Source organism: Heteronotia binoei, chromosome 13, assembly GCF_032191835.1.
Source record: "Heteronotia binoei isolate CCM8104 ecotype False Entrance Well chromosome 13, APGP_CSIRO_Hbin_v1, whole genome shotgun sequence".
Classification (NCBI taxonomy): Eukaryota; Metazoa; Chordata; class Lepidosauria; order Squamata; family Gekkonidae; genus Heteronotia; species Heteronotia binoei.
In genome coordinates this window covers 76,490,383-76,515,792 of record NC_083235.1, presented here as the reverse complement: position 1 = coordinate 76,515,792, position 25,410 = coordinate 76,490,383, and the positions used below count along the sequence as shown (strand labels likewise).

Here is a 25,410-nt window from a genome sequence, read left to right as displayed (position 1 = left end):
TTTTGTAGAAAAATAGGTGGTGGAGCTCATCCAGGGATTGTTATGTGACTGCAATACTATTCAATGGACAAGGAGGTGGAACTCTCAGAAGGAGGAGGTGGAACTCTCAGAAAGCTATGCTCCTGTGAGCTCCCACTGAATCTGAGGCCTGCAAATATCCATACACATTCTGGTTCTTCTGGGGCTCTCTCTGCGTGACTGAGTGTCTCTGTGTAAGTGTTTGTGTTGTATGCATCATGTGGACAACTACTAAATTACACTCCCAACACGAAATTCTTTGAGTGGGACACTGGTTCGTTCTGCTCACCTTTCTCCCTGAATCTCAGTTCTGGAATAGGTAAATATAGCCCTGTGTAAAATGAGTTCCCTTCTTGTCTCTGTAACAACTACCTTTATTTTCTGAACATGTATTTGTGTATAGGGTAATTTTCAATTAATACATTTGATTTTATTTACTTAATTTTCTTTAATAAGAATCATTTCATTAATCAAGGCGTGATTCATTTGAGAGTTCTTCTGAGGGAAAAATCTCCATAAACATAAGTGGAGATCCTGCTTGTTACCCATCTCTTGCACAGTCTAGGGGTCTCCTAGCTAATGTCAAGCATTGTCTATTTCTTTATTATTATAGTTACTAAAGTACAGAAATTCCCCCCCCCCCAAAAAAAAAAAAATCAGGAGACCCTCACAACCACTTAGGGTAACAACAGCCTTCCCTGTGAGCTATGGGGACAGGTGTGAAAGACATTGCAGGGGGGCACTATAGTGTATTCTCCTTTTGGTGCCCCAATACTTGCTACTGGAAAATGGCAAGTGAGCTACAATTTGGGATTGAGGCTGTTGTCTGTGGGGCACCTTGAGGTGCACTGGCTCCATGGTTCCTTTCTGCCCTGTCCTCTGGTGGACCATTGTTCAATCAATTGTTCAATCAGTGTATATGCCAGAGGGATGTCATCAGGCACTGCTGTCTGACCAGTAGGTGCTGTTGGGATTGCTAGGACTCCAGTGTGCTCACTATGAAGACTGCACTTTGTGGAGGGGCAGGTGTTGTTCTTTCCCCCATGGAACATTCACTGTGAATGGACTACTGGTGTTGATGTTACAGGAACCCTCGGGATTGGGCTGCTCATAATATTAAACCATTAGCAAATTTATGTTGCTTATGAAAGGAAAGTTTCCCATCTTTAAGGGCAATTTCCCAGTAAGAACACAGTGCCCAGGAACTCCATTGACTGTACAACTGTAGGCTCTTACAAGCATCACAAACTTTACAAAACTGTAAAATTGCATCTTACCGAGGCAGCTCTCCTGCAGTTAATATCACGGTCAAATATTGCAGTTATCACCAAGGCACTAAAGACAGAAAAAAGTAAAATATGGAAACTTGACAAATGATAGCATTTTGTGATTCAGATTTTTTTTTTTATTTGCAAATTTCCTGGGACCACTGGAGAAAGAAGGAGTTTTCCAATCTTAGCAAAAGCATACTTCACTTTTCCAGTGTTTTTGTGACCTGTCATTTCCCACAGCAATATCAAAGCAGAAAAATCAGTAACACAATTCAGCTACGCAGAACTTCTTAGCAAATGATAACCAAAGCTATCATTAAGAATTAGAGAAGTCTTTCATAAAACAGAGAAAAATCATTTCATAGCAGCTTCCTGTAAATGTGCTTTTCAGTAAATTGGCACCAGAATGTACTATCTTGTGAAGCCTGAACGTCACTTATGAGCATGAAGAACATGTAGAATTAGAAACTGTGATAGTTTCAGTCTTCTAATATAAACCAATTAAAGAAATTTTTTTTTAAAAGGCTACTGAAACAAGTGATAAGAACAGTAGAATATTTTCTACACATTAAAAAATCAGGAAACAAGTAAACAAGTCAGATTTTTCAGTGATGTAGGTTGCTTTGGATTTGTAATTTGTAAGGATTAGAATCAGGATCCTTTAAAAATTAGTACAACTGGGCTGAAGAACAAAAAAAACCCTCACAAAGGTCAATTATGTTTGTTAGTCCCCTAAAATAAAATAGCACATTTATAGAAAGAAAGGTGCTACAATTTAGAGCTTCCCCCCCTCAACACACCCAGACTACAGGTTTTAAAGGGCGTTGGATTATATGATTTCTGGTGCTCCCAATGAGCATGCTGTTGCCAAAGCACAAAAGAGATGAAGAGTGAATTCTCTCACCCCCATTAAAGCTTTCATAAATTGGGAGGCTTCAATCCTGTCTTGAGAGACTGAACAACCCCTCCCCCACCACAGAGGTATGAATTACTAAAGTCAGAATGCACCCACTCGAGTTACCCCCCCCCCCCAGCTTTAAGTATGGTCCTAGCCTGGACTGCAGAGAAAGTAACTGAATGAGACCTGATGCTTTCAAATTCAGCCTTGCTCCTAGCTTTAAGGGTTCCATGACAAGGTCATGAGAGAGAAAATTGAGAAAGGGAACAGAGGACAGGGTGGACTTGCAGAGAAAAAGGTTCAGTGTTACTCATCAAGCCAGGTCTGCAAGTAGGAGAACTAATTCATTAATTATCATATGGCAGTGTGTGTAGTATAGCCAGGAGATTCTAAGGTTGTCTGGCAGCCAGAACTTCTAGCTCTTTTTAGTTGTTATGCACCACTGGATGGCAAGCTAGATTTGTTTTAAGGCAAGAGACATTTCAGAGGTAGTTTGTCATTGCCCACCTCTGTGTCACACCCCTGGTATTCCTTGGAGGTTGCCCATTCAAATACTAGCTAGGGCAAAAACTGCTTTCCCAAGACCTGATGAGGTTGGGCTAGCCCGGGTCAGGGCTGCAAGTGGAAGAGTCCTGTCTTCCGAAAGGTGACTATGAACTTGGTCCTGTCTCCTCCCAGATTGGAGGGGGTGAGTCCCCATGGTTCTCAAATGCCATTCTGCCTATGAGGAAGAATATACATTTCCAGCATACCCTACACTGGAACTATGATTCAATAAGGTCTGGCAAACTTATCTTCCAGTAATTGTCACAGCAGCTCAGTACTTAAACATTTAAGAAGTCACACAGAATACCAGTGTCCACCTTCACACAGAAATTACTCATCATGGGGAAGGAAGACAAAACAAGAATACTTGCTCATAGTGGAGGAGATCGCTTAAAGAGCCACTGGGCTTTAGAATTAAAAACTCATTAGAAGAGAAATGTGTCAGTATATCCAGTCTACAGACCACAGCGAGATCTAAATGACAGCTGAACAAGCTGGCATTGCTCCAGGTCACATCAGCCAAGATGATGTAATGGGGTAGTGCTTAGTGACTCAGCACTAAGCTGATTGGGTACTGAATTGTATAAATGTACTGTAGACTTGTTCTACGTGCAGCGTGTGTATTGTGGATGTGTTGGCGGAGCACTTTGTCAGTCTGTATAAATATTGTAAATAAACCTTGTATATAGTTAGCTTAACAGCAACTGTCTACAGTCTTCCTTCTGCAAATCTAGAGAAGACCCCACACTAAGCGCAAACAAAATGACTGTAGTTTAATACCTTCTTTGAACTTCCTTTAAGTTTTAAAGTCAGCAGAATTCTCATCAGTCCTGCAGGCCTCAATACTGAGTAGCTGCAATAGAATGTGCATTTGCTCGTTTGATGCATGCCAAGAGTGGGCTTTGTTCTGTACAAATAAATTTTAATAGGAAACCTATTTGTCAGAAGTTAGCTTCCCTGGTTTTTTTGTATAATAAATAAAAGCTGCAACAGTACCTCAGCATTTTATGAAAGTGTTTCAGAAAACCATAGATTTCTTGAAAAAGAAGAACTGGAGCTATCTGACCTCCAGGTTTAATTGAGTAAACAAATAACCATGTCCCAAAGTTCAGAAGATGTCAGAAGCACAGCTCAGTAAAATCCTTGTTACAGCAAGGTAGATTAAAACTAAATGGAATTAAAACTCACAAGAGAAATTGTATCTTCTCCCTCTTTAGACTTAGAATCCCACAGGCCCTCTGGTGATAACAGTTTTATATATCCTGATATAAATATTAATTCCTTTGTTTTCTTACTAGTGAAGCAACTATATCCTGCCTTTTAAATGCCAGCTGTATTAGATTTCTTCTGCTATGGAGGTCTCCATCAATTTGATCAAGACTTTTAAGTGATTTGCTGTTTCAAACTTGATGAGACACTAAACATTCCATGAATAAATTTCCCAAGCAGGGATGATAACAATTTATTCTGTGGGTAAGAACAGTGTTTCCATATCAGTGGCAACAATGCTTTCCCTTTAATAAGATCTATATTGCGGGGTTTGCATCTGTCACTTTTCCCACTAATCACATACCTGTAAATTCTCTCTGAGCACTGATGGCAACCAATGCCTCTGCTGTCACAAACACCCCTTCCAGTACATGTGCACCTGCCTACAGTGGCCACCCACAACTGCAGAGCTGTGGCAGTTGGGCAGCCTCATGGATGGCTGAGGTAACTGTTGCTTGCCTCAGAAGAGCTGCAGCAGCCAGGCTGATCAGGAGGTGGACAATGTGCGGAGCTGCAAAACCACAGGCTCTACCAATGTGGGCACCATATCAGTTGCCAGTTGTCACCAAAAGCTTGTCAAAACCATTCATGGATTTTGTAGCTTGTCTGGTCTCAGTGGATTCACTGATAATAGCAGCTATGTGGTAGCCAAGTCTCAATCAGCTTAATAAGTGGAGGAGGAGGATTTCGTAAATGTGTGGATTGTCCCATCCCTGCTACTGCAGGGCTCTGGGCAATTTGCAGTACTATTAAAACATTTACAATAAAACATAATCAAAATACATTTCAGGACATTTAAACATTTAAGAACAGATGGCAAATAATAATTTTATCCAAACTGCTGAATGCCGGCTACTTCGTGGGGAGAGGGTAAGTGAGCATGAAGCAAACAGAAATGTACTCGGTCTGCTTGGAAGACATATGGACTTCCTCTGTCTTCGTAGATGCAAAAACGTGAATTCAGATTTCAGTCTCACAATACTGAGCATCTCTAATTCATTTCTAGGGGATCTTATTTCAGATACATTTGGTTTTTAAATACATGTTGCTTTCAGTAAAGCTGCTTTTATCCAGCATTCTGAAGCTATGATGCCATCTTAGAACAGTTATGTCAACAGCCTCAATTTTACCCTTTGCAACAATTTTATTTAATTGATTAGTCGACAGTATCCAGTTACTCAAAAGTTAGTATCAGTTACAATTACTGAAAAATTGTTGAGAAATCATAAAAATATAGGCTTGGGTTAAATAATATTGTTGTCATATAACTGCAAATATCAAATAACCCTGGAAATACAGGAAGAAAACTAATGGCAAGTTGAGGCAAATATTCTATGCATGACTCCCAAGAGGGAAGAAAGCTACAAATGTATCTGAAGTAACTCCTTTGAAAACAAAAGGCATGCAATGGCATGGAAAGGGCTACAAACACTTTTCTCATGACCATGGAGTAACCAGGGGGGAAAAGATGACATGAAAACAGATTGATGGAGTTGAATCACTGTTAACTGTTCAGTTAGCCAGCTAACTTTCTTTACTGCTTCAACACAAAATTAGTTAAAATGTAAAATTGTATTATTTTGCACACTTATGAAATACTTATGAAAATTGCTACAAACAGCTGCACTCTCTTCTACCTTAGAACAGTTTCTGCCATCAGAGTGGGAAGAAAAAGTAGAAAATATCACACTCAAATTTTGTAGTAAACAAAACAAAATGTACTATTTGGATAGAGCCAGTCTCAATAGGACTACAAGCATATTTGGATATTGACTTTATAACACCAAAAACATTCAATACTATATCATCATCATATATAGTGTAGCGTAAGTATAGACAAAATTATTCACATTTAAATAATAAATATAACCTTGAAAATATTTTATATGTTTACAGGATACATAAAAGTTATTCTCCAGTGGTGTAGATCCTTACACAGAAATCTTCATACTATAATGTTGTACTTGATCCACCAGAATATTTTGACAGGAGAATTTTCATCCACAGAGTGTTATTGTCTTGCCATCACTTTCCAACTACACCTCAAACTGTACTCTGAAATGCCACTCCTGGGGGGCAAGGAACCCCAGGAACAGCATCTTAGGAACATTTGGGGCTACAGCAGTAGGAGTGAGTAATAAAGTCAAACTCTATTGGCAGAAATCCTTCCACTACAGGAACACTACAGTAGATCCAGTCCTTTGAATAAAACAATTTCTTTAAAAAACAAACACATTTCAACAAAGAAAATACTTCATAAGAATTTTCTCATACTCCCCCAGACTACCTATTTTTCTCTTAGATTTTATTTTTAATTCTTAGTGAAACAACCCAAGTGGGAGAAGAATAGGGCTTTTAAAAACTAATTTTCCAGCGTCTCCTCCCCTCAAGGGCTTTCACAGCTCTACCTATAAGACTTCAAAACTGTAAAAACTGAAACAGTTACGCCCATTTCTACATTTGTGCTCATTAGCTTGCATATTTCCAAAGAGATGAATTTCTGTTGTATAATCTGTCAGTATGAATTTCTAGCAAATTGTCCTGCTATACTGAATTGTTCATTTTCAAAAATATAGTAACTCTGTGTTTCTGGTGAAATAGAGAACCAAGGTGTGCTAATACAGGTGAAACTGTGTCTCATGCTGCACAGATTCCTGACTCTCAGTGGAGCTTAAATATCAAGCTCCCACACGAAGTTATTACAGTTCCCAAAGACTATCAAACATACAGCTGCTTAAGAACTCCATCAGAAAGGTCCCGGAAATAAGACGATTTGAAACTTTGTGGGTAAATCTGAGCTTGCCAGCAATAGGTTCTAATTTTTTTAAAAGGGAGATTTCTTGGTAGGGTGAAACTGGTTTGAATCTAACCAGTTTTTTTCCCTTTCCTATTTAAAAAAGAGGAAGAAAAGAAAAAAAAGAAGAGAGGGGGGGGGAGCAAAGTGGGAGGGGTCAAGGGACCCGCATGAGCAACAGCCAAAAGGACCAGGAGCTGCAATACAGTGGAATTTGGAAAGGCTGAGTGAAAAAGCTGGCTGTGCACAAGGCACTGTTGAAAGTCATCTGCTAGCAGTTCCTGAGGATTTCCTATCAGACAGTTGCACTTTTTCAAATGCACCTTTCCTCTAGCGATATGTATTTTGATATAGTTGAGACGAAATGAAACCTGAAATCAGCAATTTTGGATTGACTCAAGGGTATCTTAAAATGACCCAAAACACTCCTAAAATGATGGAAATAATGAAATTTACACACACCCCAACGGGATCACGGTTCATAGTAGAGGAGATACAAACAAACACTGTGATATGCTGGCTAACGCATTTAATAAAACTTTTATCAAGAATCATGCAAATCTTTTGTCACATTATAAAGAAGTAAGAAACCTAAAAGGTTAATATGCAATTAAAGGGCAAAACATTAAAAATAAACTGTAAAATAAATCATAAACCAACATACATGTATTTATTGTAGAAAGCTAAAGCCAATTTGGGGCCCATCATTAGCCTCTGTTCTATGTACAATCATAAAACCACAATGAGAATCCATTTAACTTGACTTGATACATTTTGACCTTAACTGGTCTTCTTCAGAGGTCAGAAAAGTAAGCACACCCTAACCTGTGAGCCGTCCTGAGCCTGCCTTTGGTGGGGAGGGCAGGATATAAATAAAATAAAATAAAAAAATAAAAATACATATTGCATCCAGTGTCTTATTGTATGCCACATGGTCCAGAATTGATCAAGGTAGGTGTAAGATCAGAGCCCATGTGCCAAGAGTTATGTGAGTTTTGTCACATTATAAAGAATATGTATAACTTTACAATATTGCAAAGAAAAGTCCATCCAGAAGTACAACTTTACAATAACACAAAGAAAAGTCCATCCAATGAGCACCTGGATATAGGCTCATTTCGGCAAAGTCTTCCTCAGGAGTATTCCCACATACTTCAATGTTATCAGTCCCTTATTACAATTCAGTGCGTGTATTGGGAGCAAGCCAGTCCTTAACTTCTTCTCTGAACAGATGCAAAAGCAAAAAACTTTGACGAAATGAGCCTATAGCTGGGTGTTCATTGGATGAACTTTTCTTTGCAATAGTGTAAGTTTGTACTTCTGGATGGACTTGATTTTGTAATATTGCAAAGTTGTACTTCTTTATAATGTGAAAAACGATTTGTATGAATCTTGATAAAAGATTTACTAAATGTGTTAGCCAGCATATCACAGTGTTTGTTTGTTTGTATCTCCTCTACTATGAACCATGATTCCCATGTTGTTGTTTTTTCTGTAATAAGATTTGTGTAACTATTTTATCATATACAACTGTATCTCAAACTTTTAGGAACCACTGTCTTATTGTTGGAATTGTTTTCTTTTTCCAGAATTGGGCTATTACAGTTTTAGTTGCAATCAAAGGTAGAATAGCCAAATCTGTTCCTGATTTATAAAGAGATATATCCTCCCAAAGGTTTAATAATATTGATTCAGGAATCTTAGGAATTTTACATCAAACGATTTTTTTTAATGACAGGCTATATAGAATTCCAAAAACTACTAAAATGTGGACACTTCCACCAACAATGAATGAAGGTATCTGGTGATCCACAGTCTTCTCAGCACAAAGAGGTATTTACAGATTTGCCATAAAAGAGTTTCTGTGATGTCAACTACCACCCTGAATATATGTTGAAGTTCTGTAGCCTAATATTAGTTGGATGACCAAATGGAACACATCGTTCCATGGCTCCATAGAGAATCTCCATGCTGGCAAGGTGACTGACTATGCTGGTGGCAAGGTGACCAACTACACGGCATGGACAACCCTTCTGGGGCATGTGGTTGTTATGTGTGCCAGGGTTTTTGGCAACCCCTTTTCATTTGTCCTGCAGGCTAGGTGAGCACAGGAGTCACATCTGACTTCCCAAGGGAAGTGTCTTCCATCTCTTAGCATTGATTTTCATCCAAACTACCCAATCCACATACCCATCCCCCTCAATTTACACAACTGGAATAAATGCCAATCCCATCAGTGTGGTGGGGTGTGTGTGTCACAATTCCAGTCAACATCAAATTTCACTGAGAAGTGGGCTGTGACCAGGGAAGGCTTGTGCTTGGGAAGCTGGGAGTGGAACTGTTCCTCCACCAACAATTATCCACCTGTCATCCTCTTTCACTTGCACCAGCAGCAATTTGAGTCCAGTGCAAAGCCAATGCCAACTTGCCAAGGCATCTAGCTGGCAGATCTTCATTATCATGAAGTCCTCCAGACCCAGACCCATTCACGTCCCCCACAGGCAAAAAGATGTCAGTGCATGCCCAACCCTTCCTGGGAGTAGGGCAGGTGGCAACAGATGTGAGCCTGAACCACCCTTTCTGAATGTGAGTTTGAGTCAGACTATCACATGTCCCACCATTATGAAGGTGATGAGAGAGGAGGAGGAATATGTGGTTCTCATCGTTGCATCATGTTCAGGTTAATTTAGGGGACTTCTAGTAATCCCAGGCACTATGTAAACTGTACCATATTATCTGCACTTGGCAGGCAGATACTTCCTGGGAATGGGACCTTCGCAGTTGGTTCCCATTCCCACAACATCCAGTGATGTTGCTGAAAAGTTCTGGTATTTTGGTGGAGGATTCTGTGGTTGAAGGGCCTGGCCCCAGAAAAACAGGTTGTTTACCTGTAACTGATGATCTTTGAGTGCTCTTCTGCGCATACACACCTATGGAATCTATGGCACCTGTGCTGGCTCTGATCAGTGTTATGTAGCTCCAATAGAGGGATTTTTGTGTCCCAGCCTCTGAGCATGCCCAGGGACTCCTCCACGCATGTTCAGGAGGTGAGGCACGAAGATCTCAACAGTTCCTTCCAACCGCTATCCAGCCCAAGAAGAGACTGCAACAGCTGAAAGCAGAGGAGAGGAAGGGCAGGTGGTGTGAATGCACAGGACCACTCAAAGATAATCACTTAGAGGTAAGCAACCTGTTTATCTTCTTCGTTGTCTCTGTGCATCACACCAATGGGAGAATAGCAAGCTGTAGCCTACCTGAAGGAAGGAGCTGGCAGTTACAGCGTTGTTAATTTCTCTGGTGAAGTGTACCATCTGTACACCATTTTGTAAAGGTTTTCCTTAAAGGTAAATGATCTTGTAAGCTTTATATTTTCTCTCCATAGCTTCTCCCACTCTGAGAGTTCTATAGTGTGCCCAATATCTCGTATCCATTTTATCATGGTTTCTTTAATAATTTCATCCTGCATTCTAATCTCTAATTAAAAATTATAGATTTTTTCATCAGTTTCTCATTGGTTCCAGAAATTATAGCATCAAATTCATTCATCTTTTTAGCAAATCCAAATTCTTTATCACATTTATATCTAGATTTTACTTACATTTTTGTCCACCAATCTAATTGTACATTTTCCTCTATCTTCAAATTCCCCCTATCATCTAATAGGGATGTGTTTCTTCCCATTTAAATAGGTTTGGGTGTACTGGTGATAACCACTTTGGCGTGTATTTATAAATTTGTGATTTAATTCCCACCCAAATTCTATAAATAGATTTTCTGATTTCGTGTCTAAGGAATGAACTATCTTTTGAAGGTATTTGGTACCAGATGTAAGAGTGCCAGCCTCTAGGAAGATCCGCTCCCTCCAAAATCAATAACCTTTTATTCTCCAATCCAATCCAATCCATTCTCCATCCAATCTTTTGCCCACATCAATGTACATGTTTATAATATGTCTGCCAGTCCGGCAATGCAAATCCGCCTCTTTGTTTAATGTCCTGTAAAATTTTCAATTTAATTCTGGACCTCCTGTTTTGCCATATAAATTTAGATACTATCTTATTTCACTGTTGAAAAAAGGATGGTAGCATGATCAGAATCATTTGAAACAGGAACAACATTCTAAGTAAGACATTCATTTTTATTGTTGCAATTCTTCCTAACAGTGAGAGTTGTAAATCTTGCCATTTCTCTAAGTCTATTTTTATTTCTTTCAAAATCTTACCATAGTTGTCATTTTTCAGGATTTTCAATTTGGCTGTTAAATGAATTCCCAGGTATTTTACCCTTTTTTCATATCCAAAGCCAGATTTATTCTCTAATTCCATAATTTGTTCTTTGACATATTTTTTGCTAAAAACTTCGTTTTTTGGTAATTCACTTTAAAACCTGCTACTTCACCAAACTGTTTCAGCCTTTCTTTTAACTTACCAATTGAGTTAATTGGTTTCTCTAGTATGAACATCAAGGCATCAGCAAATGCCTGGACTTTAAAATTTTCTCCTTTAATCTTTGTTCCTCTTATTTCCTGATCTTTTCAAATAGGATCAATCAGATATTCCAACATTAAAACAAACAATAATGGCGAAAGAGTACATCCTTGCCTTGTACCTTGTTCAATAGAAATTAAGTGTGATGGTTCTCCATTAACATTAATTCTGGCTTTCTGATAAGAATAAATGGCTTAAACCAAGCATCTAAAGAATTCTCCACAACCAATATCTTCTAGGCATTTTAACATGAATTCCCAGTTTACATTGTCAAATGCTTTTTCTGCATCCAACATGACACAGGCCATTTGCTTATCTGGATGTTCTCGGTAAAATTTCAAAATATTTAAGATATTTCTTATATTTTGTCTCATCTGTCTTTTTGGGATAAAACCAGATTGATCTTCATGTATTACGTCTGGAATGACTTTCTTAATTCTTTGCGCCAAAATGGCAGCGAATTATTTTATAATCTGAGTTTAAAAGTGATATAGGCCTGTAATTCTTTATGTCCATTGAGTCGGATCCCTCTTTGTGTATCAAGGAAATCAATACTTCATTCCAAGAGTCTGGTACCTTTGATGTTTGCTTTATACCCTCTATAACTCTCTTATATGGGAGTAATATCACTTCTTCAAAACATTTAAAGAATTCCGCTGGTAAACCGTCTGGAGCCTGGAGTTTTATTGTTTTTTTGAATTCTTATGTCCACAATCTCTTTTACTGTTATAGGGCCGTCTAAGATTTTTTGTTGTTCTCTCGATATTTTTATTATTTTGACCTGATTTATATGTTGTTCTTGTTGTATTTCCAATTTTTCCTGGGTTTTATACAGCTTTTCATACGAATTTCTAATAATCTCTTCTATTTGTTTTCTTTGTGAGACCTCCTCCAGAGTTTCATTTTTCAGGGTCCTTCTTCTTCCTCTCCTTCCTTAATCTGTAAACCAGCCATCTGTTAACTTTGTTGGCATTTTCAAAAAAATTTTGTTTAGCCCATTTTAATTTTTTCTCCAGTTCTTCATTTAACAATAAATTAATCTGATGTTGTATACTCTGGATTTTCATTTTAATTTCTTCGGTATTTTTCTCTTTTTGCATTTTCTCTTGTATATGCAATTTTCCTACAAGTTGATTATAAGTTTTCATTCTATCTCTCTTCCTCCTCAAGGAACATTGAATTGCAATTTCCCTAAAAAAAGCCTTAAAAGTGTTCCATATCGTTTGGATTGCTGTATCTTTTTCCAAATTCTGTTCAAAGAACATTTTAATTTCCTTTTTGGCTTCTTTCAAGAATGCTTCTTCCTTTAGAATCTGGAGATTCAAAGTCCATCGAGCGCTTTTTACAAGACTTGAAAATGTAATCTGCAATGGGTTGTGGTGTTCAAATGTCTTCGGCAGTATGACAGCTTCTTCTAATAGAGGGGATAGGGAGGTTGAGATCCTGCACATATCTATCCTGGACCACGAATCATGTACCTCAGAATAGTAAGTGAAATCGTTGGTTCTAAGATTTTTCGTTCTCCAGGCATCTATTAGACTTAATTCATCTGTCATCTTAAGAAAAGTTCTAGGCGGTTGACTATGACATTTCTTTTTAATCTTTTTTCCAAATTTCTTGTCTATGTCAGCATCAAAGACTGCGTTGAAATTGCCTATAATACAGTGCTCTTGGTAGTCAAACTCGGTAATTCTGTAATGAATAGCCTTATAGAATTCTTCTTGCTTTTCATTCGGAGCATATATATTTCCTAGCAATATTTTTTCCCATTATGTATTATTTCAGTCAACAATACTCTGCCATTGTCTGCTGCATATAACAGTCTAGATTCAATCTGGTCTTTGATATAAATTGTAACCCCTCTCTGTTTCTTTTGATCTGCTGATACATATATAGTTTGTCGAGCTTTTTGTTTTGAAGATATTTCACATCTTTTTTAGTAATGTGTGTCTCGTGCAGACATATTTTATCAGTCCATAATTTTTTTAATTGTAGGAAGATTTTCTTTCTTTTTTGTGGTGCATTTAATCAATTAACATTTATCATAGTTATTTGTAGTCCTACCTTGCCCATTATTCCTTTAGTATATTACTATCTGCTATTTTGTCTTGCTCTTTTTGTGTTTGCGATCTTGTTTTCATTTTCAATCTTTTTTTTCTTTTTAAAACTTCTTTTCCATCTCTATGTTTATTTCCTTCTTCATCATCTTCTCCTCTTTCCTCTTCCTCCGAATCTGATTCTTGACCGTCGTCTTCTACGTATCTATTCAAAAATTCTTGTACTTTAAACACTGATGTTATGTTAAATCTTTTACCTTGAAATGTGAAGAAGATACCTTCTGGTACTAGCCATCTAAACTGGATAGCCTTTTCGAACAGCCATGTTGTCAATTTCTTATAGCCACTTCTCTGTCATATACTCTAGGGTATTTCTTTTTAAGATTTTTATTTTGTTATCTTTCCACATTAGGCCAACTTCTCTAGTAGCCCTCAAAATCATCTCACAAGTCGAGTCTTTCATGAATTTAACATGTACTTCTCTTGGTAAATTCTATTTCTTTGTGTAGGCTGAGGCAACCCTTTTAACCCATTCTATCTCCTGCTTAATATCTTTTACTGCCTCTTCTTCACCTAATGTCAAGAGATCATTGATTTTCCTATATATATCTTCCCCCTTCTCTTCTGGAAGATTCTGGAACCTCAGAATATACGCAGCTTTGTCCATTTCTAGTTTAGCAGTTCTATCCTCAATTCTGAACATTTAGTCTTATATTCTTGCATTGTGGCAGACATAGCTATCATTTTATCATCCAATGCATCAACTTTAGTTGATAACTTGTGTGTTTAACTTGTGATTATTGAGTAGGAGTCGTCTCTGAAATTCATCAACTTTATCATTAGTCTTTCTTATTTCTTCTTTCAGTTCAAGCTTAATCTTCTTAACGCCTCTTTTGTTTAAAACCTGTCATCATTATGTTCTGCAGTTTCTCAATAGCATCCTAGTTTAATGCTGCTGCCACTGGCTTGCTCACACTTGGTGAGGTACCCTGCCCCAGCTTTTTTTATCTTAGTTTCCATATTTCTTTCCCTTTTTCACCTTACTACCTTCACAGAGGTTGAAGATTGCTTAGATTACACTTAAAATGTAGAACTCTCCTGAAGGCACTTGCTTCTATTATCTACATATAACCCTCTATATGGTCCTTAATGCTCTCTTATCAAATTTAATTCTTATTTACTTCATTGGCATATTTACACATTCACGCCTTTCTTATAATTCATTACACTCTAAATATTCTTAATCACTTTAATTAATTAAAATCATTCACTCAAATTAAGTTCATTAGCTCAGTTAATCAGTTATTCATATCATTACTTCTACAATTAATTACAATTAACTAGTTCTTATAATTTTTAAAATATCACCAATTACGTTAATTTAAAATATTACCAATTATCAATTTTATCCCAGTTCAATTTAAATTATTACATTCATGACTTCGTTTCTGTCATCTCCGTCACACGCATTACATATATTAAGTTCCAATCTGCATTCACTTTCATTTAGGTATTAGCAGTTTTACTTCCTCCACACAACAACGAGTTCTGTTTCTAGAGTGTCTCAGTCCACTGTATCTAGTTCTTCCTTCTTCCTCCTCCTTCTTTTCAGAAGCCCCTGTATCTCAGTTCCAGACTTTCTCAATAAGCCATTTTAGTTTTCCACGTCTCTATTACACACCTCATAAACACCCGCTTCCCCTCCAAAGTTCCTGCCAACTCCCTTTGCTACAGAGTGTCATCACGAAAGAGGTCCCCTCTAAGGCTTGTAATCAAAGGTGCTTTCCAATAGCCCTCAGTCAAGCCCTCCACATCACTGCGCTATTTTCCCAGAAATCCCCAGTTTCAAGCCTACTTTTGTGCTCTCCTCTTTCACCCACAACAAGTTCTTTAGGTCCTCCTCACTTTTTGCCATTAGAGTGGTATCATCTGCATATCTGAGGTTGTTGATGTTTTTCCCAGCAATCTTAATTCCGGCTTGTGCTTCATCCAGGCCAGCATTCCGCATGATCTATTCTGCATATAAATTAAATAAGCAGGGTGACAATATACATCCTTGTTGAACTCCTTTTTCTATTCTAAACCAATCAGTTGTTCCACATCCCGTTCTGACAGTTGCTTCTTGACCCTTATACAGGTTTCTCAGGAGACATGTGAGGTGGTCTGGTACTCCCATCTCTTTATGGACTTGCCACAGTTTGTTGTGATCCACACAATGAAAGACTTTAGCGTAGTCAATGAAACAGAAATAGACATTTTTTCTGATACTCCCGTGCTTTCTCCATAATCCAGCCAATGTTGGCAATTTGATCTCTAGTTCCTCTACCTCTCCGAAACCCAGCTTGAATTTCTGGTAGTTCCCGATCTACATACTGCTGAAGCCTAGCTTATAGGATCTTTAACATGACCTACCTAGCATGCGAAATGAGTACAATGGTGCGATAGTTTGAACATTCTTTGGCATTACCCTTCTTTGGGATTGGAATATAAACTGACCTTTTCCAATCCTGTGGCCACTGTTGCGTTTTCCAAATTTGTTGACATAATGTGTCCATCACTTTAACAGCATCATCTTTTAGGATTGACTACAGTGATGCAATTCTCCTTAAACCAACAACGGGATAGGATAGATTACTCAGTTCATAAACCACATCCTTTGGCTCCATCCTAAGAACTGACACTGCTCTTGATTGCCTTTCAAATACTTCTGTTACCCTCATTTATTTTCAGCACACTCTATTGCTCACTGCAAGGACTGCCCCCCCCCTTTAAAAAAAAGAAAGATAACGCATCATGCCAGGCTTCTGGTGTAAATTGCTTACACATCAAACACTTGGAAACATCTTAGAACTTGCCCACAGAAAGAAGGCACCAGAGTGATCATCCAGCTGTGCTGTTTTTAATCACTCAGAGGGAATATATTTTAAAAAGAGCCCTTTGTGATGAGTCAGCCGTTCCAAGTTTTTAATTTAATCATGTTGACTAAAAGCACAGGAGACAACCTCCAATGCCCCACAGTGGCAAAAAGACAGCTAGGATTTAGGTATCATCCCCCTTCCCTATGCACATGATGACACTGCAGTCAAAAATCCAATAACGAGGAAGGAATAAAAGTGGTCCATGCTCAGATATACTCTGTTAATATTCAGTTCTCAATGTAGAACTGTACAGGCACAACAAGAATAAAAAATGCTTTTCTAGAGTATGCTGTGATCCATCATTAATAACAGGTTCAATTTCTAAAAAAATGCTCTACCTTATTATTTTAAAGGATGGATTCCCCCCCCCCCCCCCATGAATAGTCTTTTTATTTGCACCAATTACAAAAATGTAATTTTATTCCATGTGCTCATTTTCTGAAACACATCCTTGTCATAATAATAATAATTTTAAAATAATGTCTCACTGTAAGAACTTACCTTGAAATCTGATTAACAAATGGCCTCAATGCTAATGGGTCATAGGCACGAGCGAAAGCCCAGCAAACATAGCAAGCAGCATCCCTGATGTTGGAACCAACACTGCAGGCACCTCGCTTTTCATCATAGGTCAGTCCTTTTAAAATCACAGGAACAACTGTGGAGAATTTTAAAACAGGAAATATGAGCAGGATGTGAAAACTTTGGTAAATGAAGAATGTAGACAATTAGTTAAAAATTTGCACAGTTGTTAATTACTTGAGGAAAATGGGAACAGTTTCAACCACAGTACTATGTTTGCTCCTTTCCTGTATCAGAAACAGCATAATGAAAGAAAAAGGTAGCTTTATAGAAAAATAACTTTGTGGCTTCTGGGGAGATGTAATGGCAGGCTGATGTCTTCACAGGGAGTGAAGACACAACACAACTAATTACCATCAAGCAGGGCTCTCAAACCAGCAAAATCTCCCTAGATTAAAAGGGAGACAAAAGAGATACACCACACATACCTCTTTAGGTTGCTTCCTTGGGTATTTTCTGTTGAAGCGGAGGCTTTACAGACACCTCTTCAGTTGAGTGATCTGAGGTCTTGGAATTTACAACTTTTCTCCTGGATGTGTTTGGAATCCTGATAAGACTAAAGCCTAACCGCCTCCGCTTCGTAAGATTTATGGACGAAATTATCTATAGCTAAAGAGATATTTTCTTGAAGACAAAAGAGACAATCTCTGCTAAGGTAACCTATTTCCTGGGATTATAAAAACCTTTAAAGAATTTTTTGAAATAACAACTCTGGCAAAAAAGTCTAAGAATGATGAATGCTGAATGGATGAGGAATCAATTTTCCCACTCCTAATCTGTAATCTTTAATTTTATTTTTGATTAAAGTGCTCATGTGTAAAAGTTTTTGGCTGTAAAGATAAATCTGCTGTGAGACTGTTCTTATATTTACTTTAGAGGATTACTTGTTATTGAACAGTTATAAATAATAGAAAATAAGACTCTGAGACACTCAGGACTGTTTGACCTTGACTGCCATGGTGAAAGGATACAAATTGCTGATGACTAAAACCCGAAGTAACTGATTTGAAAACATTGCAGACTACCTGCTTTGTTCCACCATCACCCATGGTGAAAGGGTGCAAACGGCTGACAGCTAAAAGTGCAAGTATTTGATTTGAAAAAAGTTCTCTTTCAATTTCTATCTTCCTGCATTCTTGCATAGGATTCTATTGCACAGTGAATCTTGACAGGGAAGGTTCATTAGACCAACCTGTCACATTAGATATGATGCAGAAATTATTTAAATGAATGGGATGAAGAATAGAGAGCAAAACAGAGAATCTTGGAAACAAGGCTTTTGAGAAAGGAATGAATGAGATTTTTTGGAAATCTAAGCAAGAAATGAAAGTTGCTGTGAAAGCTTGAAGGAACAATAGGGCAAATTAAAGAATAAGTGTCTGTATGTCTCCTATCTTTATTTCTCTAATAAAATTAAAATCAATGATAAAGTGGTTGCAGTAGAAAATAAAACAAAGAACTCAAGAGGAAACTAGTTTTCTTAGTCCTTATGAGAGGAATATTGTTTGAGGCTGAGAGGTATCCAAGAAAAGACTAAGATATCAAAGAGAGAATTACATTACTGCTGGCCAATTGTTTTACAAAGGAAAGAGGAAGATATGGAATTTGCATAAGATTCTAAAGCAGGGGTGTCACCCCACCCAAAGCTTTGATCAGGTCCGCAGGGGTCTTTTCTCCCCCCTCTCCTCCCCCTTCTGTCCTTACCCTTTGAAGCTTCCAGGCTCTTTCAGCTCCCAGGCTCTTTGAAGCTCCCAGGCTGAGTCTCTTTCAGTTTTAGCCTGGGAGCTTCAAAGGCTCTTTGAGGCACCCTTTGAAGCTTATAGGCGAGTCCCAGGCTCTTCCTGTCTTTCTCTGCTGGCTGGTGCAAGGAAAACTTGGGGTGGATTTTAAGATCTATTCCACATTTTCCTTGCAGCTTTGTCTGTATTCTGCAATAGTTTCAAATGGAATGGAGATGGTTACATTTTCAGCTTTCCTATAGCTAGCTGAAACTCATGCTTCCTGAGTTGTGTCCTTGCAAACAAGGGTTGATGCTTTCAGCCAGCTTATCTCTCCTGAATGGACCTAATATAGTGAGTACTCTAATGTGGGAATCCACAGCCAAAAATGGGATATTATATGGAAAGGCGTTGCCAATCTGAGTAGACTGGTGGGAAGAAGTTTACAATGCCATTTCATTGTTTCCACAGAGTCAGAGCCTTGTGCTTTTTCTTGATGTTTTATTTTAAGAATTGCATTGCCAAATTGCACTAGTTCCCCCACCTTTCCAACTTAAACTATTGGAAGAGGGGTTTGGTTTTTTTAAAAAAATATTATTGGAAGAATTTTAAGCATATTTGTATTTTAAGTTTAAAACAAATACCTTTAATTGTGTTTGTCTGTGTCCATTATAAAGTTTATATCTCCACTGCCTGATATTATATTTTATGACACTCATGGCCTGGTCTCACAAAGTCCCATTTGTGTCAGATCCGGCCCTCCTAACAAATGAGTTTGACACGCCAGTTTTAAACACTTAGATACAGCTGAAATCAGAGTTCTCTTTGCTAGGTTTATTGGACAATCAGTTGCAAAGAAGTTATGCAGCTATATTCCTATATTTGACTATGGCAGCAACAATTAACATACACATGAAATGGAAATATCTGACCATACTTAAACATACAAGAATGGCGGGAGAAGATGTTGGATTTTGTAGTTATGACTAAATCTATATAACCAGTTAGAGAAAAAATAAGTACTTCATTTATCAAAGATTGGAAATCCCCTCATTGACTTTTGCATGAAAAAGAATGATGATTAAATTATTTGTGAGAAGTTTTTTGAACAAGAAATTTGCTTAAGAGAAAATAAAAAGAATTTGTTTGTGTGTACAAGGAAAATTTTGTAATAAAATTGTATTTGTTGTAGGAAAAAATCTATAGCCTTTTATAACCCCCTTCCCTTTTCCCCCTCTTTTTTTGCTTTTTATTTTTTATGTTGTATTTTATTGATGTTTGTGTATGGTTTCAAGTTTTTCTGTATGCCTCCTAGTTTTTTCTTTTTTTTTTCTCAAAAAAAGATTTTTATTACTGTAAGTTCTACAATTACATTTCATCTTATCCCTTACAGTCTATTTCATATTCTATTTCATAAATCGATTTTAAAAAAATATTTTAACAAAATTTAAACAAATACAAAAGACCACCAAATTATTAAAACAGAAAGCAAAGGTGGATTACATCTTAGATTTATACAATGATTGATATTCTTACATTCTATCCAATCCTTTTTCATATATCTCTCCTCAATTATTCATTTTTTGCACCTTTTAACCTGTTACTTTCCTCATCTTTAACTCTATTTTGTATCCAAACATAATTTCTCCCGTTTTTGATAAGCCAATATTTTTGATTTCCCATTAAATATCGCCGTAAGTGTATCTGCTTCTGCAGCTTGTAAGATGTTACCTATTCATTCTCCTAAACTTGGGGTTTTCTCTAATCTCCAATATTTTGCATATAACATTCTCGCGGCGATAAGAGGGTAAATAGCCAAACGGACATCCTCTTTAACCACATCTTTCTTCACCAGTGATAACAATATAACTTCAGGCTTAAACTGAATTTCCGTTTTCAACATTCCTTGCAGGAATTCATAAACTCTAATCCAATATTTTTTTGCGTTACTACATGTCCACCATAAATGATAGAATGTACCAGTTTTTCCTCCGCATTTCCAACATTTTGGAGATAGACCTGGATTAATCTTCGCTAAATTGACTGGTGTGATATACCACCTGTGGAACATCTTGAATAGATTTACTCTGAAACTTACTGCCTTTGTAATCTTGCAAATAGTCTGCCATATTTGTGCCCATTGTTCTAAGTCTATATTTTTTCCGAAATGTTGTGACCATTTTACCATTACTTCTTTCACAATCTCATTTTCCAATTTCAATTGCATAAAATAATTATATATTTTTTATTAATTTGTCCTCCTTAGTCATTAACAATTTATCAAAATCAAAATTTCCTTTATTAAAACCAATTAATTTATCTTTATTGAATTTTGCTTTAAGAGCTAAGGAAAGATATAGATGATCTCAGAAATGAGACTGTGGTAACATCAAAGAAAGTGCAAGAGGTGGAAGAGAGAGTGAAAGTACATGATTTCACCTTACTAAAAATGCAAGAAAAGGTGGCAATTTATGACTGCAAATTGATGGAAACCCAGATACGTCTGAGAGGAGTACCTGAGGATGAAGAGACTGATTTGAAAGGATATATAATAAGAACAATTGCAGAACTTTTGGAGGAAGATCCTGAAGGAACTAGAAGCATGTATGGCTATATGTATAGAGTGAACTCACTATATGCCAAGAAAAATAATCTACCAAGAGATGTGATTATAAGATATATGACAAAAGAAATGGTGGGAAAAATCTTGAATAAAAATTTTGAAAAGACATTGATAGTGGGAGGCAGCAGAGAAAGAATCATGAAAGAATTGCCAAGACAAGTGATAAATGACAGAAAAGCATACAAAAAATTGACAGAAAAACTACGTGACAATGAAATGAGGTATAGATGGATACCTGAAGGTCTGAGCTTTGAGCTGCAAGGAAAAAGGATTACAATTACAAGCACACAGGTATTGCATACGTTTTATGAAGAACATAAAGAATTTGCACCATGATGGATTACAAATTATTATCTTGGAATGTAAATGGACTAAATTCACCACAAAAAAGAAAGGCAACATTTCATTGCATTAAAAAGCAAAATTGTAATATAGTTTGTTTACAAGAAGTGCATCTCAAACAAAAGGATTACAAATTTTTATGGAATAAACAATTGGGACTAGAATTTTATTCATTGGCTGAACAGAAGAAAAGGGGAGTGATTTTCTATATTAAACAAGAATTGGAGCCGAAATTAGTGTTTAAAGATAAAGATGGAAGATTTGTAGCGGTAGAAATAATATTAAATGCAAAAAAACCATTGTTATTGGGACTGTATGCACCAAATGGTGCAAAGGAAGCTTTTTATACAACAATTTAATGAACTGACTTATGACCAAGTTTTGATAATGAGGGACTTTAATGGAACAATTAAGAACACACTGGATAGGTCTGGGGGTAAAAAAAAAACAATAATAAGGAAGGAAAATTGCCAAAGTCTTTTTTTGAATTGGTCAAACAAAATTTGGAGGATATATGGAGGAAATTTAATCCTGAAGTGCAGGACTATACCTTTTTTTCAGCAAGACATAAAACTTTTTCCAGACGGTCTGGGATGCTTATAAAGCAGTAATGAGAGGAATATTGATTACATTGAATAACAAAGATAAGAGGGCAAAAGAAAAACAGATGTTGGACATTCGAAATGAAATAAAGAAAAAAGAAGGGAAACTAAGAAAAAGGCCAGGGAAAAAGAAAATTATAAGGGAGATTACAATATTACAAACGCAAAGGAGACATTTGTTAAATAAAGAACTGGAATGGAATTTGAAAAGATTGCAGCAGAAATCTTTCGAGGGAGCAAACAAACCCAGAAATATTTGGCCTGGCAACTGAAGAAAAAGAGAGAAAGTAAAATTAATAAAATTGTAGTGGATGGAAGAGAGGTGGTAGATCAAGAAGGAACAAAAAGAGAATTCTTTAAGTATTATGCCAAGTTATTTAAAGGTCTTTAAATAAGGAAAGAAAAGATGGATGAGTACTTACAAAAGATAAAAATAGCACCCTTAGCAGAAAATATGCGAAAAATTTTGAACGATCCAATTGAAAAAATAGAAATTGAAACAACAATTAATGCAATGGAAAATGGAAAAGCACCTGGGCCACCTGGATATACAGCTAAACTGTTTAAAACCCTCAAAGAGGAGTTAATCCCGAAACTTCAGAAATTGATGAATATGATAAGAACAAAAGGGAAAATACCAAATACATGGAAGGAAGCTGTTATTTCATTGATTCCAAAGGAAGATAGAGATGTCACGAACGTAAAAAATTATAGACCAATTTCATTATTAAATAATTATTATTAAATATATACAAGAATCTTGGTAGAATGGTTTAAACAATATTTGATACATTTTATAAAGGAAGATCAAGCGGAGTTTCTTCCCAAAAGGCAAATAAGAGACAATATCAGAACTGTTGTAAATATTGTAGAATATTATGAAAGACATCCAGAAAAGGAAGTAGCATTATTCTTTGCGGATGCAGAGAAAGCATTTGACAATTTAAATTGGGCTTTTATGTTTGCAGTAATGGAGAAAATGGAGCTGGGAGAAAGCTTTATAAGCATGATAAAAGCAATATATACTGAACAATGTGCAAGGCTATGTATAAATGCTGATCTTACAGAAGACATGATAATTAGTAAAGGTACAAGACAAGGTTGTCCACTTTCCCCAATGTTGTTTATAATGACTCTTGAAATATGACTGATGCAAATTCAAGAAGATAAAGAAATAGAAGGATTAAAAGTAAAAGGATTTACTTACAAATACAGAGCATTTGCAGATGATATAATGTTTATAAATGAAAACTCCATACAAGTCACACCTTTGTTGTTAGCCAAAATAGAAGAATATGGGGAGTTGGTGGGACTTTGTATTAATAAAAAAAAAATATCAAAACTTCTATGTAAAAATATGCAAATAAACAAGCAACAAGAATTGCAGAGACTAATGGGGCTGTGAAGTTACCTCCAAGGTAAAATATTTGGGTGTGGAGATAACAATGAAGAATATTGATTTGTTCAAAAATAATTATGAGAAGCTATGGCATAAAATGGATGAAGATACGTTATAATAAACTTAATTTGTCACTGTTGGGTAGAATAGCCGCAATTAAAATGAATATTCTACCAAGAATAATTTATTTGTTTCAAACTATTCCGATTGTGAAAGATAGTAAACAATTTAAAGATGGCAAAGAAAAATTTCAGAGTTTGTGTGGGTGGGGAAAAAACCAAGAATTAAAATGAAGATTTTAACAGATGCAAAAGAGAGAGGCGGATTTCAATTACCAGACTTAAAATTATATTATGACGCAGTTTGCTTAGTATGAATAAAATAATGGATAATGTTGTTAAACAAAAAGCTCTTAGAGTTGGAAGGTCATGGAAATAAATTTGGCTGGCACGCTTATATGTATTATGGGGAAAAAAAGATAGATGGCTTTTTCTCTCAACATTATATAAGAAACAGCTTGCTGAGTACATGGATGATATTTAAGAAATATATGGAGATGAGAGTAAACCGTTATGGATAGTGCCAGCCGAAGTGATAAAAATAACAGCTGAGACAGGTGAAGAAAAGTGGTTGTCATATAATCAACTATTAAAAATACAAAGTGGCAAAATAGAATTGAAAACTGCTGAAGAGCTGAATAATAAATATGATTGGTTTCAAATGCACCAAATAAAGAGCTTGGTGGAGAATGACATCAAAACTGAAGGAATAAGGAAAGAGCAAACAGAAATGGAAAAAGTTCTGCTTGGAGACAACGAAAAATTAATTTCAAAATTATATAAATTACTTTTAAAATGGTCTACAGAAGATGAAGTAGTGAAATCTCAAATGATTAAGTGGGCAATTAATGTAAATAAAGAAATACAGATGGAAACTTGGGAATATTTGTGGAAGAATTCTATTAAGCTTTCGATGAAACATAGCATTAAAGAGAAGTGTTTTAAAATGATGTACAGATGGTATATGACTCCTAAGAAATTGGCAAAGATGAATAATAAGATGCCAGACATATGTTGGAAATATAAAAAACATGAAGGTTCTTTCTACCATATGTGGTGGACTTGCGAAAGAGCAAAAAAGTATTGGCAGATGATTCAACAAGAAATTTCTAGGATCTTGGGATATGAATTTAAGAAAGTTACAGAGACTTTTCTGTTGGGATTACAAATGGAAAATTTTCCAAAAGAAGATAGAACTATAATTTGGTACTTGCTTTCAGCTGCTAAGACATTATATGTGCAGTTGTGGAAGCAAGAAAATATACCAGAGAAATGGGATTGGATTGTAAAAGTTATGACATGGAGTGAAATGGACAAATTAACAAGAATTTTAAGAGACTATGATTTAGAAGTTTTTAAGATGGAGTGGAAAAAGTTCAGAAGAAAAAGAGTGGAAAATAAAAGGACATTGGACAATTTTTGATAATGATTAAGTCTTAGAAAAAAGAAGAATATTAATTTTTGTTTTTATTAGTTAAGGGTACCTTTAAATATTAGTACTTTAAGTAAATAACACCGACGGGGGTCAAGTAACGGGGGGAGGGGTGGGTAGAAAGTAATATATGGGATAGATAAAAGAAGTTATTAATGATGCAAGAAATATAATTTGTTACCATATGTTAGCAAATAAAATTGCTTTAACCTTGAATTTTGCTTTGATCTGCATTATTAACCACCAATCCATTTTTATACCTTGATTCCTTAACTCCTCAACCATTTTTAAAGTGTCATCATCATTTAATAAGTCTTGGTATCTTACTATCTTTGTCATTGTAAATAGTTATGGCTGTATGGAAGCTTCACTGGGAGAAATCCATCCAGGAGTCT

The 25,410-nt window shown here is 36.3% G+C and overlaps 1 protein-coding gene across 1 annotated transcript in view; it reads right to left on the bottom strand.

Moving 5' to 3' along the window:
- Window positions 1–25,410, bottom strand: part of TBCD (tubulin folding cofactor D) — a 275,953-nt gene that overhangs the window by 139,810 nt on the left and 110,733 nt on the right. Inside the window, exons 14-15 of the mRNA XM_060253390.1 lie at window positions 16,760–16,916; window positions 1,296–1,353 (exon numbers count right to left, since the gene is read on the bottom strand). Of these exons, the coding sequence (XP_060109373.1) occupies window positions 1,296–1,353; window positions 16,760–16,916 (215 nt within the window). The remainder of the gene's footprint in view (window positions 1–1,295; window positions 1,354–16,759; window positions 16,917–25,410) is intronic.